Source organism: Lissotriton vulgaris, chromosome 10 (genome assembly GCF_964263255.1).
Source record: "Lissotriton vulgaris chromosome 10, aLisVul1.2, whole genome shotgun sequence".
Classification (NCBI taxonomy): domain Eukaryota; kingdom Metazoa; phylum Chordata; class Amphibia; order Caudata; family Salamandridae; genus Lissotriton; species Lissotriton vulgaris.
In genome coordinates, this window is record NC_141698.1 from 3,048,897 (window position 1) to 3,066,388 (window position 17,492).

The window sequence follows — 17,492 nt, forward strand, 5'->3', positions numbered from 1 at the left end:
CACATCCTCGGCGAGGTGCTAGGTCTCCTCCCCCAGAATGGGCAGGGGGAAGCTTCAAAGGCCTACCACCTTTGTGAGCTTCTCCAGGCCACTTGCTGTACTCCGCAACTGGCCCCCATGGGATCTGACCCCCACTCTGGCGGGAAACCCTACGTGAGGAACGGTGGTGTGCCAGCCTGTGCCAACCCCACCCCTCAGGTGGGAGAGGCGAGATGAAGCACAACTGCAGGCTCCGGCCATCTTGAGGATGGGGAGCCCTGCCCAATCAGAGATAGGCTCATGCTCCCCTCTCACAGGAGAGGAGCAGGTTAGGGGTGTACCCACCCCAGGACAGGGACCCATTGGTCCCTGCCCCTACCTGTAACACCCCTAAATTTAGTATTTAGGGGCACCCTGAACCTTCCTTCTTCAGATCCCGATTTCGAAACAAGAAAGAAGACCCGCCGTGCAGCTGCTAACAAGAGGACAACACCAACTGACTTGGACCCAGCCCTACAGGCCTGTTGATCCTTGAACCTGCTCCTGCTAAATCCCGGCGTCTCCTGCGGACAGCAACCTCGAGAAACCCGGAGGACCTGCCAGCCTGGACCCTCTAAGAGACTGGGACTCCCATGAGCAGAGTCTCTGCTTAAACAATACCCCTGGTGCCAGCCAGGTACCGCAAATCCAGCCCACTATGCACCCCCCGAGCCCAGCCTGTGCCTGAGTGAACCAAAGCCATGAGGACGTTCCCCCAGCGATTCTGACCTGGAATCCAGTGCCCATGGACTCTCCTCGACGATCCAGACGAAGTCTGCAGCCTCAGAACCAGGGACCCCCCCAACCACGACCAGCAGAGGGTAAGATTTCCCGACGTCAAGACACCCCTGCGCCCCGCCACCTTGTGCCCGAATCCGGGGTGCCTACCTACCCTCCAAGATTCCAACTTACCCCTCGAAGTGTTGGTTGCTCCCGAAGATCCTCCGTCCCCGAGCCTGCAGCCTTTGTTCCCCTTTCAAGATCTCCATTGAATAACATTGAGCGCCCGACGGTTCAAAAGCACCCTGCACTCAGCCGCCCGAGTGCCCCTGGCAGGGCAACCTTTGGCCTCACCTACATCCCCATTTGCCCTGATCAAGTGACCTGGAGCCCAGCTCCCACAGCCGCGTGGCCTGCTTGCCAGACGCCACCAACCGAAGGCCTCCTGCCTCTCATTGGATAACATTGGGCCTAACTACCTTTGCACCCGGCTGCCCCTCTGCCGCTGAGGGTGTACCAACTGTACCTACCTGACCCTGGGAGACCCATGAGTCTATGCCCAGAACGTTAACCCTTCCAGTCGAGTACTTAAATAAAGGCTTTTCTTCCATAGGCTAACATTGATTGGTTTCACTTGGAAATTCTTCTAAGTGTGGAGTTTTGGAACTTTAAAATATTCATCTAAAATCAGGCGAACTACGAATTCGGATTTACTCACCTGTTATCAGGAGAGACCTCAGGTCTGCATCTTTGAGCCCAGTACTGACCCTGAAAAGTAATTCTAACCGTACTCACCAGTAACTTGAATTTCCTTCCATAGGATATCAATGTCTGCTTTTTGCTGAAAAAGTTTCTTGGTGTCGATTTTTGAAACTTATAAATATTCTTTAAAAATCGTTCAAACGATGAAAAAGTAAATACTTGCCTGGTTTCGATAGAGGTCCCAATGCTGAACCTAGGAGTCCAGCACTGGATTACAAAAGTAACGAGAACATACTTTACCTGCAAATTGAATTTCCTTCCATAGGATAACATTGGTAATTTCACCTATAAAAGTTTCTAAGTGTCAACTTTGAAAATACTATAATCCTTAAAAATCACGACTGTAATTCAAACGCTTTTACTTTACTGTTTACAGCTCATGTCCGGGACTGAATCTAGGATCCAGTCCTGTGGTTGGAAAAGTAATCCCCAAAGTAATTAATTGCATTTAATAGAAAATTCCCTTTGAGGTCAATGTTGCATTGTGTTTGAAATTGTGTTGCCTTTTGAACAAACTGTAACTAGTGTATTCAAAAAGTCTATTGCCTATTTTGAAAAGAATTTAACTAAAGTAACTCGTCCTGAGAAAGTATATTTTGATACCTTGTTGGTTCTGAGAAAAAACTATCATTTGATACAAAACAATTGGCCTAGAGTTCAGTTCTTGAGTGTGTGAGACCATTTGCTGACTGAATGTGTACAACAAATATTTTACACTGTCCTCTGATGCTGCCTTACTGCTCGACCAAGCTACCACTTTAGAGAGTAAGGTTATATCTAACTTTAGCCTCTGCCAAACCACTGTGGACTCTGTGCACACTGTACCGTACTTTGGTCCAATATATATAGAGCCACTTTCCTACAACAGTACACCATCCCTTCGAGGCCCGCAGCTGAAGCAGAGCTCGAAGAGGGGGTCAGGGACCCATATCTGCCGGAACCAGCCGAAGAACAGGAGGAAGAGGGCCTAGATTACTTCGAGGCAGAAGGCGAAGAGGATCAGCAGACCTTCCAGGATTCGACATCCTCAGAGGCGCAAGACCTGGAGTGGCAGGATCTCGATGCTGAAAACCCAGAAGAGGGTGTAGAATCATATCCGTTGATGCTGTCGCCGCCAGACGACATTGGCATATGCAATATGGTCATAAAGAATGCTGCTGCTACTGATGGAGTGAAGCTAGAGGAGGAAAAGCCCAACGCTTGTTTTTGCCTGGAAACTCTGCTCCCTACACAAACCAGAAGCCAATTTCCACCCATGCTCCCAAGTGTGCTGTACCAGGGCAGGGAGGCCTTCTGGGAGCCCGCTGTATGCAAGTCAGTGACTCAAAGGACAGAAAAGAAATCTAAAGATTCCTCTCGAGACCCAGCATATATTCAGGGGTCAGTATCTGCTGACTCAATAATAGCAGCGACAGCTAGGAAGAGGGCCAATGTACCCACTAACGCCGGACCACCTCCAGACAAGGAGAGCAGGAGGATGGACCTCACAGGAAGGAAGATGGAGAGGAGTGAGGTGATTCAATGGCGCATCGTCAACTCAAATGCCTTCATTAACAGACATGCTACCAGCATTGGGGGGGGAAGTCTGCTAACTGCTCAAACATCTCCCGGAGCAGAACCAACACAGGGCACACCACCCTGTGGAAGAAGGCAGGAACAGAACATGCCTGAAATCAGCCCTGGATGCATCGGACACATCCAGTAGGCAGATAATGATTGGGATTACGGAGAGAAGGCATGCCTGGCTGAGGATCCCGGGCTTCAAGCCAGAAGTCCAAAATAACATCCTGAACACACCCTTCAACGGAGAACAACTGTTCGGCACTCCGATTGACGAAAAACTTAGCAGCTAAAAAAGGACAATGAAACAGCAAGGTTCATGGGAGCGCTGCAATTCAGGGGGATGAGAAGAGGCACACCATCAAGGAGGCCATGTGGTAGAGGTGGAACCCACGTGCCGACCACATCGCACCAAACTGTGCAGCAAGGCTACCAAGGGAACAACCAAGGACCGCAGCAGCAGGGACCGCAGCAGCAAAGCTGGCAGTACCGACCCAGAGGATAGTCCTTTCAAGGGCGCGGAAACGGGGGAGGACAACAACCTTCAACCAAGTTACTCCACCATGCATCAGATCCCCACCCTAGCAACACCTCGGGTGGGCGGGAAAACAAGAAAAGAATATGCAGCCAAACATTCAACGACAAACAGTACCTCGAACACTCAACACCAGTAGGGGGCAGAATCAGAGACTTCATCATGGATGGAGGGAGGTCACATCGGACAAATGGATACTAAACATCATACAATACGGATACTCTATATTGTTAGAAAAATAACCTCTGGACAGAAAACCAAGAAGCAAGGCACACTCCGCAAAGGAGCTCTCGCTCCTGCAGCTAGAGGCACAAGAACTGCTCAGCAAGGAGGCAATAGAGGTGGTACTGCAGAACCAAAGGAACAAAGGGGTTTACTCCACTTTTGCAGCGTGAATCTTTCTGGATTCAGTATGCTGTGCATATTCTGCGGTCTTGTGGTTGGGTCCGGATTCGTAGTCTTTTCTTTGTGTTTTTTTTTTTTTTTTTTTTTTGTAGCCCTTGTGGGCGTCGGCGTCACACCTCCTCGGGTGCATTTCCGGTGACGTCGGCATGCTTCCTGCGGAAGCTCCCACCCTTGGGCGCCATCTTCAGATTTTTTTTTTCCGCGGTCGGGTCTGGATCGTTCCCGTTGGGCTCCAGACATTTTTGGAGAAAGTACTGAAAAGAGTGAAAGTTGGAGGAGATTTTGGAAGAAGACTAAAGAAGACCTCACAGAAAATTGACGAGGAGAAAAGAAGGTGAAAACCTCGAACTTCGACGATCGTCGACGTCCACGCGGTCAGGGAGGCCTGAACGCACGAGGATGGACAACACGCCGTTCAAGTTCTGCCCGAACTGCAGACACAAGTACGAGCAGAAGGACCAGCACCCGGTTTCCAACCTTTGCCTACCGGTAGAACACAGAAGCGAGGACTGCAACGCCTGCGCCGTCTTCGCCCAGAAGACCCTTCGTGTGAGGAAGAGACAGAGGGTAGCACACGCCACCCTCGAAGGAAAATCCCCGACGCCATCGCTGTACGAGCTGGGGATGTCCTCGGAGGAGGACAACGCTGCCGCCGAAGACGACAGCTACACGGTCGTAGAGACCGATTACAGGAAGACTCCTGATAAGGTATGAGACTCGACGTCCCACAAGAACACGAGAGACTCTGAGTCTCGAAAGTACGAGGCCAAGAGCCCGAAGGCGCCGGCACAGCGACATCTGCCGTCCGCGACCACAAGCAGGCCCAGCGGATCCTCGGAGAAGGAGTCCCTGGTGCCGAAAGCTGTTGACCAGCAGAAAGCGTCGAAGATCGTCGCCGAAAGGGACCGATCGACGTAGAGGGAGAAAGACCCTAAAGCCTCGGCACCGTCCAAGGACCCGAAAGCCAGTTCGACGTCAAATCTCGCTGCTGAACCAGGCGACGAAGAGGGGCCGAACGTTCCGAAGCCGAGATCGCGGCCGAGATGGAAAGGAAGAGACGTCGGCTAGAAGCCGAAATGGCAAGCCTCTTGCAGCGGAGAAAAGATTTCGCCGCCGAGATGAGTACCTTCACGATTCCACACAAGACCAAGCACGCCGTGCTAGATCTGGTCGAAGAGGAAGAAGAACATGTCGACGAACATGTGCCTAGCGACGAGATGGTCGACGACCAGGAGGGTGAAGAGAATCCCTACGAGGATTACGGCTATGAGGACGAAGAGGGCAGTAGGTTGGACGCCGAGTCGGCCACCTCTGACCCACGCGAGGAGGATTACCTAGACGTCGACACCGAGAGCCCGGAAGAGGCGGTCGGCTCATACCCCTCGAGACCCTCGCCGCCGGACGACATCGGGGCAAACAACTCAGCGATACAATCTGGCGCAACTGCATTCAAGCTAAAGCTCGACGAGGAAAAGCAGAAGGCAGACTTCCTGCTAAAGACATTGCTCCCAACACAAACAAGAAGCCAGTTCCTTCCAATGCTCGAGAGCGTCTTGGCTCAGGGACAGTAGGCGTTCAAAGAGCCCGCAACATGCAAGGCGGTAACTCCCAGAACAGAGAAAAAATACAAACACTCCTCGAAGGACCCGGCCTACATTCGAGGCGAGGTCTCCGCTGACTCCATTATCATGGCCACAGCTAGGAAGAGGGCGAGCGTATCCACTACCTCGGGCCCACCACCGGATAAGGAGAGCAAGAGGATGGATCTGGTGGGGAGAAGGATCGAGAGAAATGCCGTCACCCACTGGCGCATGGCTAATTCCAACGCCCTGTTAAATAGGCACATGTACCAGATCATGGAGGGGCTGGGGCAGTTGGTGAAGGACCTACCCCAGGATGCCAGGCAGAAGGCCGAAAAATTGATCGAAGAAGGGAAAAACGCAGCTGATTCTTGCCTTAAGACGGCCCTGGACGGAGCAGACACCGCCAGCAGGCTCATGATGATGGGTGTCACGGAAAGGAGACACGCCTGGCTCAGGATCTCAGGGTTCAAACCCGAGGTACAGCACAGTATCCTGAACACGCCGTTCAACGGCGAAACGCTTTTCGGAGCGACAGTGGACAAGAAACTATGCCAACTCAAAAAAGATAACGAGACGGCAAGATCCATGGGGGCATTACAGTTCAGGGGCAACAGAAGAGGCACCCCGGCACGAAGGCCCGGCGGAAGAGGGGGAAACCAGCCAGGTACATCACACCAGGCTTTCCAACAGACGCACCAGGCAGACTCGCAGGCTCAGGAAGGTCACCAGAAGCAGTCCTGGCAATACCAGCCAAAAGGTCAGTCCTTTCGAGGGAGAAATGGCCGTGGCCAGAATAGAAGAGGGGGGCAGCAGCCCACCTCGAAGTGACTTCAGACACCTCCGGGTGCCCGACCACATAAAACATCCCAGGGGGCACCACGTACGAAGGGGTCAGGACGATCTAAAGACCTACGACCACATGACACCAGTGGGAGGAAGATTAAAGTTCTATCTCCAAGAATGGAGAGAAATAACATCAGACAAATGGATCCTAAACATCATCCAATTCGGATACTGCTTGGAGTTGGAGAGAAAACCAAGAAACAGAAAACCAAGGGGGAAGCCACCAGCAAGAGAACAGCTGGCGAGGCTTCAGGAAGAAGTGCAAGAACTTCTACAAAAACAGGCCATAGAAAGAGTTCCCTTCAGGGAAAGGAACAAGGGAATATACTCCACGTACTTCCTAGTACCAAAGGTCGACGACCAGATGAGACCCATCCTAGACCTAAGGTTCCTCAACAAATTCATAAGAACACAAAAGTTCAAAATGACCTCCCTGCAGGAGGTGCTGCCGCAATTGCAGGTCGGAGACTTCATGGTCACGATAGACCTCAAGGGCGCCTACTTACACATACCGATGAACGAGAAGCACAAGCATACGCTCAGGTTCGCAATCGGAGGAGGCCACTATCAGTTCACAACGCTGGCCTTCGGACTGAAATCAGCACCAAGGGTATTCACGAAGTGCATCGCGGCAGTCGCAGCGCACTTACGAAGACGGGGGATACACGTGTACCCTTACCTGGACGACTGGCTGGTGAAAGCAAACTCGTACCAGAAGTGCAAGCAGCATGCACATACAGTGACGAGCACGCTCATAAACCTGGGGTTCTCCGTCCATTGGAAGAAATCATCAATGGAGCCGGAGCAAGTGAAGATCTTCCTGGGGGCAGAGATCAACACCTTACAGGGCAAAGTGTTCCTCAGCGAGAAGAGAGCAAGGGCACTGGTCAAGGAAACTCGCCTCCACCGGAAGGGACAAGCTCGGACAGTGAGGACTGCGAGCAAGATCATGGGGATGATGGCATCCTGCATCCACCTAGTGCCGAATGTGCGGCTCCACATGAGACCCATGCAAGAATGGCTCCAGGAACAATGGTCACAGGCTTCGGGCAGTTGGGAGGATCTTGTGCTGGTGACGCACGCAGTGCAGGAGGAGATGGCATGGTGGACCTTGGAGAACTTAACAAGGGGACAGCCTCTAACACTCCCAACTCCGTCAGTGACCATCACCACGGACGCATCCCTGAAGGGATGGGGACATGGAGGAACTCAAAGTGAGGGGTCTTTGGACGCCAGCAGATGCGACAAAGCACATCAATTACCTCGAATTGAAGACCATCTTCCTTGCACTGAAAGCCTTCCAGACAAGACTGTACAGGCAAAGGGTGTTGCTACAGACAGACAACACCACGGCGATGTTCTACATCAACAAACAGGGTGGAACACAGTCAACAACGCTTTCGACGCTGGCGCAGGAGATATGGAGGTGGGCCATCCCTCTCCAGATAGACCTGCTAGCCATACACCTGCCAGGGAAGGAGAACATTCAGGCAGACTGGCTGAGCAGACAGACCTCGGCATCCCACGAGTTGGAGCTCAATGCTCAGGAGACAAGGAGGCTGTTCAACAGGTGGGGAACGCCATCAGTGGACCTGTTTGCAACACGCCAGAATGCGAAATGCCGAAACTTCGCATCCAGACAACACGAAGAAGGGTCCTTTGGGAATGCCCTATGGGTAGATTGGTCCGGGAAATTTGCGTACGCTTTTCCCCCGATACCACTGATACAGAGTACTGAGCAAGTGCAGAGCGAGCACCATGACCCTGATACTGGTCGCGCCACAGTGGGCGAGGCAGACATGGTACTCGCAGATCATGGAGATGGCGCAGTGTGCACCCCACAGATTCGGCAGAAGAAAAGACCTGCTCTCCATGCAGAACGGAGAGGTGCTGCACCCAGAACCGGAGAGCATGAGCCTAGTAGCATGGCTCCTGAGGACATAGAGTTCGCACATTTGAGACTGCCAGAGAGCACCCTCAGGGTCCTTCGGGAGGCACGAAGGCCCAGCACAAGGAAGTGCTATGTCGCAAAGTGGAAAAGATTCACGATGTGGTGCAGGAGGAAGAGACTCCACAATAAAATGAAAAAGGACTCCACATTACTGAAGTACCTGACACACTTACTGGAGAAAAACCTCAGCTCGTCCTCCTTGAGAGTTCACCTGGCGGCTATAGTGGCATACACAAGGGGTGAGATGGGCAGAAGCTTCTTCACATCACAGGTCGTAAAGAGGTTCCTGGAAGGAGCAAAAAGGATTGCACCACCCAAGCGGGTGCCACCACCGGCATGGAACTTAAACGTGGTTCTAACGGAACTCATGAAGGAGCCCTTTGAGCCGCTTCACAAGGCCTCCTTGAAGATGCTAACTATGAAAACTGCTTTCCTGGTTGCAATTACGTCCTTACGCAGAGTGAGCGAGCTGCAAGCGCTAACACTACAGGAGCCCTACTTACAAATACACAATGACAGGGTGGTGATGAGGACCGACCGACACTTCATGCCGAAGGTGGTGTCCAAGTTCCACATGAACCAGTCCATACAGATACCAAGTTTTTTCCAAAAACCAACCACTAGCGCAGAGCGAGCTCTGCACACCCTGGACGCCAGAAGGGCGGTCATGCAATACATTGAAAGGACACAGGAAAACGAAACCGTTCTTTGTGTCGTTCGCCAACAGTTACATGGGCAAGGCAGTGACTAAGACCACTATTGCACGATGGATCGCGCAAACAATCCAACTCTGCCACAAAAGGGCAGGAGAAGAACTGGCAGAGGGGGCACGCGCCCACTCCACTAGGAAAAAGGGGGCTACAATAGCCTTCCTGGCCAATACACCCATACAAGACATATGTCTGGCGGCAACATGGGCTTCGGTGCACACATTCACGAAGCACTATTGCGTGGAAGTTCAGATGAACAAAGAAGCACAAGTCGGACAAAGGGTGCTCCAGCATATATTCAGAAACCAGAGCTCATCTTCCACCCAGCCGCCACGGAAATGAGAAACCGCTACGAAATCTATGCACAGCATAGTGAATCCAGAAAGATTCACGCTGCTAAACGAATAGTTTCTTACCTGTCGGTGTAGTTTTGCAGCTTGAAGATCTTTCTGGATTCACTAGCGAACCCACCCACCTCCGCCAGAAAGATGAGGCTGGAGAGAGAAGAGGTGGTAAAAAAAAAAAAAAAAAGGAAAATAGGATGAGAAGAAGTAAGAGAATATAAGGACAAGTGGTAAAGAAATTATCACCTGAATAGAACATTGCCATTGCTTCGGAAAAGAAAGAAACACGGAAAAAAGAATCCGAAGATGGCGCCCAAGGGTGGGAGCTTCCGCAGGAAGCATGCCGACGTCACCGGAAATGCACCCGAGGAGGTGTGACGCCGACGCCCACAAGGGCTACAAAAAAAAAAAAAAACAAAGAAAAGACTACGAATCCGGACCCAACCACAAGACCGCGGAATATGCACAGCATAGTGAATCCAGAAAGATCTTCAAGCTGCAAAACTACACCGACAGGTAAGAAACTATTCGTTACTTCCTGGTGCTAAAGGTGGACGAAACACTAAGACCTATCCTAGATCTAAGGTTCCTGAACAAATTCATAAGGACTCAAAAATTCAAGTTGACCTCCCTTCAGGAGGTAATACCACAAATACAGAAAGGAGACTTCATGGCAACTAATAAAAGTTGACGACAAATGGCTTTTATCTACCTGAAACAAAAGGCCTTCTCTCCTTGTAATGGAGTTCTGTGATCTTGCGTATAGGTAAATCTATTCAGTGTGGGATGTTTATTACTGGCGATGTCCATGATGGGGAGCTAGGATTGCAAGTATCCAGCTCATTCTTAAAGTAATATTGGTCCTTCGAAGTGTGCAATCCTTGTAGTGATGAGTCTTCCCTTTCTGTTTCTGCTTACCCCTTCTTGCCCTTACACTCCCATGGTTTCCCATTTACTTTCATTTCGCCTTTCCGACCACAATGCTTCTCTCTGCCCCCTCCCCCCCATCCGCCCCCCAATTCTACTTTTGATCTCAATCCTCCCTGCTTCTGGACCTTCACCTGTCCTCTATTCTGTCTCCATGCTCCTCTGCAGGATGCGGCCAGCCAAGCTGTCTGTGGAAGAGCTGCGAGTATTCCTGGAGAAGATGAACGGCCTTCCTTGTGCCATCCGCCAGATACCTGATGTGAAGGTGAGTCTTGGCACCCTCTGCAAATATCAAGCCGCACACATTGGCACCCACCACTAGCACCGATCAGTGGGTACTGCCTGCACAGGGCCCTGAGAATGACAAAGCTCCTCCCTAAGATGGTGTAAAGGGCATTCCAAACAACCCCGACAACTTGTAATCTTTGTTATGTTATGTTATTATGTTATTAAAAATTTGTAAAGCGCACATACGCCCAAGGGCTTCTTGGCGCTGGAAAGATAAAAAACATAACAGAGGGTGAGTCTGCCGGGAGCGTTATTTCAAGTAGGCTTTTGTGAAGAGGTGAGTCTTGAATGCCTTTCTGAAGGCAAGGAGGTCTCTACTCTGTCTGAGGGCTAGTGGCAGAGAATTCCATAGGGTAGCTGCTAGGAAGTGGAAGCCGCTGCCACCTTGTCGTTTTTTCTTGAAGCGCGGTACTTCAAGAAGGTCTTTGTGGGCTGATCTAAGGTTCCGTGAGGGAACGTATCTTCCGATCAGCTGTCTGATGAATAGAGGTCCCTTGCCTTGCAGAGCCTTAAAGATGATACATCCGGCTTTGAATTTGGCTCTTTGAGCCACGGGTAGCCAGTGCAGGCTCTCCATGCCTGGTTTGATCGATTCCCATTTGGGTACTTTGCAGATCAGCCTGGCGGCCTGATTCTGTAAGTACTGCAGTCTTCTAAGTTGTCCTACAGGTAGGCCAAGGTATAGGCTGTTTGAGAAGTCGATGTGGGAGAGGACTAGGGCCGTGACCACCTGAATTAAGGCGGAGGGAGTGAGGAAAAGGGCGATTTTCCTAATTTTCCTCAATTGGAAAAATCCAGAAGAAACCACGGTTCCAATTTGGGATCTTAGCGAGAGGTCCTCATTGATGGTTATCCCCAGACTTTTTACAGTCAGAGATTTCTTAGGGGGGAGGCCCATATCAGTAGGCCAGAAGTTGGGGCTCCAACTGATTTCGCTCTTGCCGGGCAGGATCAACTCAGTTTTCCCTGGGTTTAGTTTAAGGTGATTTGAGGACATCCAACTCTGGATTAGAGTCATAGTAGCTTGGAAGTCCTCCACCGCATTTGGGGAGTTAAGAACGAAAACGAGCTGCAAGTCATCTGCATAATTATATACAGTGACTTTGTGCTTTCTCAGAGCGAAAAGAAGGGGCCGCATGTATAGGTTGAATAACAAGGGGGATAATGAAGAGCCTTGGGGCACCCCACAGAAAGACTTGATTTTGGCAGCAGAAAAGGAGCCTAAGCAGACAGACTGAGTACGTTCGGAGATGAACGATTTCAGCCAGGCTAGGGCAGAGTCTCTGAGACCCGCCTGTTCGACACGGTTGACCAGAATGGAGTAGTCAACCGTGTCGAATGCGGCGGACAGGTCAAGAAGTACTAGGGCCTGATGAAGGTTATTATCAGCGTTGGACCTCAAGGTGTTCTGGACGGCCAATATTACTGCCTCGGTGGAGTGACCAGGCCGGAAACCTGCTTGGTTGGGTTGGAGGTATTCCGATTCCTCCATGAAGTTAGAGAGGCAGTTGGTAACATGCGCCTCCAGCATTTTCGATAGGAAGGGCAGCAAGGATATGGGCCGATAGTTCGTGAGGTCCAGCGGGTCGATACCGGGTTTCTTGGTGAGGGGAATCAATAGGGCCTGCTTGAAGCTGCTCGGCACTATCCCTGAAGTGAGAGAGTCGTTGAGCAAGGGTATCATGCTGTTGGGTAAGGCTCGACCAATTTCTTTCATGATTTGAGGGGGGCAGACATCCATGGGGGAGCCTGATTTGACTCTGGACAGTAGTACCGAGAAAGTTTTCAAATCGATGAGGGGAAAAGAATGTAAAGTTGAGGGATTAAAATAGATGTCATCCACAGGAGCGCAGGCTGGAAGTGTGGAGATGTTCTGTTTAATCATTAAGATCTTATCGCGGAAGAAGTCATTCAGGGAGTTGCATAGCGCTTGTGTGGGAACTACCGGGGGGGAAGTTCTATCGTCATTGCAAAGGTCGTTCACTATCCTGAAGATTTCTTTTGACTTATTGGTGGAGTGTAGGATTTTGGATGAGTAATAGGTAGTTTTATGGTTTAGTAGGGTTTTTTGGTATGTCTTCCTGGCTGAGCAGTATGTGGCCCTGGCCAGAGGGCAGTACTGGGAGCGCCAGGATCTTTCCTTTTGCCTCACTTCCAGTTTCAGTTTTTTTAGTTCAGGTGTGAACCATTTGTGTGCATCCGGTCTCCTAGAACTGCTGAGATGCGTAGGAGGGGCATAGATGTTAATTGCTGCAGTAAGCCATTCATTGAACCGGCCATCGGCCTCCTCCACATTGGAGCTGTCGAGGGGAGGGGAGTCACCCAGAAAGTTAAGGAAGGCTGGCATATCCATAGAGGTCCATTTCCTAATGGTTTTGCTAGTTTGTAGCTTAAAGTGGGTAGTCTTGTCTAACTGGAAGGAGAAACTTATGCTGTGGTGATCAGACCAACAACAAGGTTTGATGTCTATTGCGGATAGTGACAAGTTCAGAGACCAGATTTGGTCGAGGCTATGGCCCTTCTGGTGAGTCTCAGTGTGGATGTGTTGTCAGGTTGAGATCACAGAAAAGTTCACTCATCTCTGCAGCCTGGGGGTCCAATGATAAGTTATCAAACCAAAAGTTTAAATCTCCAACCAGAAGTAGTTTAGGATGGTTTGTGACCAATGGTGCCAGTAGCTGAGCTAGAGTGGACGGGAATGTGGCCATGGTTTGGGGAGGGCGATATAGTAGGACCAGTGCAAGTGAGCCATTGGGAGTATCTATTTTGGCGACTATGTTTTCAGTGTTAGGTAGAGGCAGAGAGGGGAGCTGTCTAAGTTGGAATTTTTTATTGACGATTATAGCTGCTCCTCCCCCAGTTTTTCCGCCTGGGCGGAGTGCTGATAGAATGTAGTAATCTGCGGGTAGGGCAGCTAAAATGTCCGGTAATGAGTCCGGAGTGAGCCAAGTCTCTGTCAATAGCAGCATGTCAGGTTGTTTATCCATAAGTAGCAGAAAAATATCTGATTGGTGTTTAATCATGGAGCGGGTATTGAGATATATACACCTGAACGTGTAGGTAGAGCAGGGTGTGGTCGTGAGCATGGAGTACTCAGGAGCAGGGGCATTTGTAAGGGTGGCGAGGTTGCCTATACCTAAGTGAGATATGCGTTTCGCCGCGTTATGGGGAACCGGAGGACACGTCGTGGCGGTTGGGCGCAGCGCTAGTAGTTCAGCAGGCGTATAAGTATAGTAGCCCACAGAGTCCCTGGCCCCTGGTCCCGGACGCTCGCGGACGAGCGCAGACGAGCTTGCCTTAAGCGCGCCTTCGGCGCGCAAACGGCGCTCCCGCTGCGCTCGTCCGCTGCGCTTCCTACCAAGACACATGATAAATAGTGGAAGTACTGGATATAGGAGGGGGCGTGGCCACTCGAGGGGGCGTGTCCGTGACGCGCCTCGCCCTCGTGGATCGGCGACCAAAGAAGAATGAGGGGTTACGTTGCAGCGAGTGTCCGCTGTTTAGGCTGCCAAGAGTGCAGTAAGTGAGATTGCTTGTTTTAAAATCAGACAAAGTATTACACAATTGAAATAAAATGGGTTCTTAGCTCTCCCGGCTTCCGCCTCAGGAGTATGTTGTTTAGGAAATGAAGCCTTCCCAGCGCTCAGGAGTATGTTGTTTAGGAAATGAAGCCTTCCCAGCGCTCGTTTCGCCACAGGGACAGGTGCCTGCACACAGCAGTCGTGTGCAGGTAGCAAGGGTGAGTGAAGATCAAAATACAATTTTTAAGTTTTTAAAAACAGTGAGTGGTTCTAAAACATGACTCCCGGCTGTGCCTCAGGAGGACAAACGATTACTGGCGCACTATCGCCTCCGCGCGCTCTAAATACGTTCTGTTAGGGGGCGTGGCCTCGGAGTGGGCGTGTCCTGCTCCAGGCGGGGGAAATGGTGTTTCCAATTGTGGAATTGAAGCCTTCCCAGCGCTCGTTTCGCCACAGGGACAGGTGCCTGCACACAGCAATCGTGTGCAGGTAGCAAGGGTGAGTGAAGATCAAAATACAATTTTTAAGTTTTTAAAAACAGTGAGTGGTTCTAAAACATGACTCCCTGCTGTGCCTCAGGAGGACAAACGAAGAGGTGGAGTTTCCTAGGTTGTCCCTTCAGTGTTGAGGTTTGCAATATTGAACGATTTGCAGTGTGAATGAAATGAAGGTTCCAGATAGTATTGGAAAACTAAAGCTGCATTTATTAAAGACACTAAAATAGGAAGCGTTATTCCTCCTGTGGGTCCGACAGTGGCATTCGCAGTAGATGACAAATTTGAAGTAATGCCATAAAATATGTTCAGGAGATTAGAGTTATATAATAAGTTAAGTTGGCCGTGTTCGTATTGGAAGACTTCTGTCCTTGTGAACATACTTGTAATCCGTTCGCTACTCCGTCTCTGCTGTTCTTGCGTAGCTGATCGAAAGAAGGAAAATAAACTTTTCTCAAATGTTACCAATGAACATTTTAATCTATTTTATTGGTATGATTCCACTCTTCAAACTCTTGAGTTTGAAGAGTGGTGGGGTGGGAGTGCCATAGGCAATGTGGTAGTCACAGTGCCATCTGGTGTTATGCTTGGCTGAGATCAAGATTTTTGTTTTTCTGAGGAAGTAGATTTGGTTTCAAAGTGACTTGTCATACCTACCCTAAAATGCACAAGGACTGACTCCTCATCAGGTTGTTTTTTTCGGCTATTAGGCTCTGGCATTCTTTGTGTTTCATCAACATTACAACTGAAAACATTAATTCTGTTGCCGGAAAACTTTACTTCATGAAAGAAGGCATAAAAGAAAATGAGTGACAATGACGACTCCGTGCCCCACCGACCCGTGCCCCCTGCTCATCTACCACAGAGCAGCAGACCCCATCGCATCCAACTGCAACATGCCATCAACACCACCTTCAAAACAGGCTCCTTCCCAGACGACCGGAAGCGCGCTGAAGTCCGGCCCCTGCTCAAGAAACCCACAGCCGACCCCACCGACTTCAAGAACTACCAGCCCATCTTGCTCCTCCCCTTCGCAGCCAAAGTGGCAGAAAAAGCAGTCAACAGGGAGTTGACAAGATTAATCGAAGAACACACCATCCTCTATCCGTCCCAATCTGCTTCCGAGCCAACCACAGCACCGAGACCACCCTACTCGCAACCACAGACGACATCCGCAGTCTCCTGGACCAGGGCCACTCCGTGGCCCTCATCCTCCTCGACCTGTCTGCATCCTTCGACACAGTCTCTCATTGCACACTAATCCCCAGACTACTTGAGACCGGTACACAAGGAACGGCCCTAGACTGGATCTGCTCATTCCTCATTGGAAGAAGCCAAAGGATCAGACTTCCACCCTTCCTCTCTGCCCCCACTGACCTCACCTGCGGAGTACCACACGGGTCTCTGAGCCTGACCCTCTTCAACGTCTAGATGGCCCCCCTCGCAGACATCGTCCGACAACACTGCCTCAACATCGTATCCTACGCTGACGACACCCAGCTCATCCTTTCCCTCACCAAAGACCCCACCACTGCTTAACTCAACTTCCAGAGAGGAATGTAAGAAGTGGCAGTCTGGATGACCAACAGCTGCCTAAAACTCAACACCAAGAAAACTGAAGTCCTCCTCCTTGGAACCACCCCTTCAGCATGGAACAACACCTGGGGCCCGCATCCCTCGGAAGCTCACCTACCCCCACAGACCACGCCAAGAATCTTGGCATCGTACTCGACTCACCATGAACTGACAGGTCAACGCCGTCCCCTCCAGCTGCTTCAACAACCTCCGCATCCTTCGAAAGAACTTCAAATGGATCCCCCTGAATAGAGGAAAACAGTCACCCACGCACTCATCACCGGCAAACTCGACTATGGCAACGCAATCTACGCTGGCATCAGCAAGTCCCTACTCTGCAAACTACAAACAATACAAAACTCTGCGGCCAGACTCGTCCTCTGCATCCCCCGACACAAACACATCAGCCAGCACCTGCGGCGACTCCATGGCTCCCTGTGAAGAGTCGCCTTCAAACTCCTCTCATGCCTACAAGTGCCTGTACAACAACTGACCCAAATACCTGAACGACAGAATTAACTTCCACATACCCAAAGAAACCTGCCATCATCCAGCCTCGCATTGGCTGAAACCCTGCACATCCACGGAGCCAAAGCAGGCGGAAGATCCTTCTCTCACATTACTGCTGCTACTGATCTAAGAGCCAGGTCTTGAGGAGTCTTCTGAAGGCCAGTAGGTCCTGAGTCTGTCGTAGGGTGGTTGGGAGGGTGTTCCAGGTCTTGGCGGCAATGTAGGAGAAGGATCTTCCGCCGGCTGTGGTTTTCCGGATGCGAGGGACTGTAGCGAGGGCGAGGTTGGCTGAGCAGAGGTTTCGGGAGGGGGTGTGGAAGCTGATTCGGCTGTTGAGGTAGGTAGGTCCGGTGTTGGGGAATGCTTTGTGTGCGTGGCTTTGTGTGCATGGATGAGGAGCTTGAAGGTGATCCTCTTGTTGACGGGGAGCCAGTGCAGGCCTCTCAGGTGGGGTGTGATGTGGCTGCGATAGGGGACGTCGAGGATCAGTCGAGCTGAGGCGTTCTGGACTTGTTGTAGTCGTTTCAGGAGCTTGTTATTAGTTCCGGAGTAGAGGGTGTTCCCGTAGTCGAGTCGGCTGGTGGCGAGGGCCTGGGTGTGACGGTCTTTCTCGTGTCGATAGGGATCCATTTGAAGATTCTGCGGAGCATTCGGAGGGTGTTGAAGCAGGACGCGGATACGGCGTTGACTTACCTGGTCATGGAGAGGGTGGAGTTTAGGATGCCCCCCAGGTTGCGTGCGTGGTT

At 50.9% G+C, this 17,492-nt stretch overlaps 1 protein-coding gene across 4 annotated transcripts in view; it reads left to right on the top strand.

The window, feature by feature from the left end:
- KDM5C (lysine demethylase 5C) overlaps nucleotides 1-17,492 on the top strand; it is a 466,536-nt gene that overhangs the window by 239,780 nt on the left and 209,264 nt on the right. For all 4 annotated transcript variants that reach the window (XM_086940146.1, XM_086940145.1, XM_086940147.1 and 1 more), the window contains one exon: nucleotides 10,527-10,623. In XM_086940146.1, coding sequence (XP_086796272.1) covers nucleotides 10,527-10,623 — 97 coding nt within the window. The remainder of the gene's footprint in view (nucleotides 1-10,526; nucleotides 10,624-17,492) is intronic.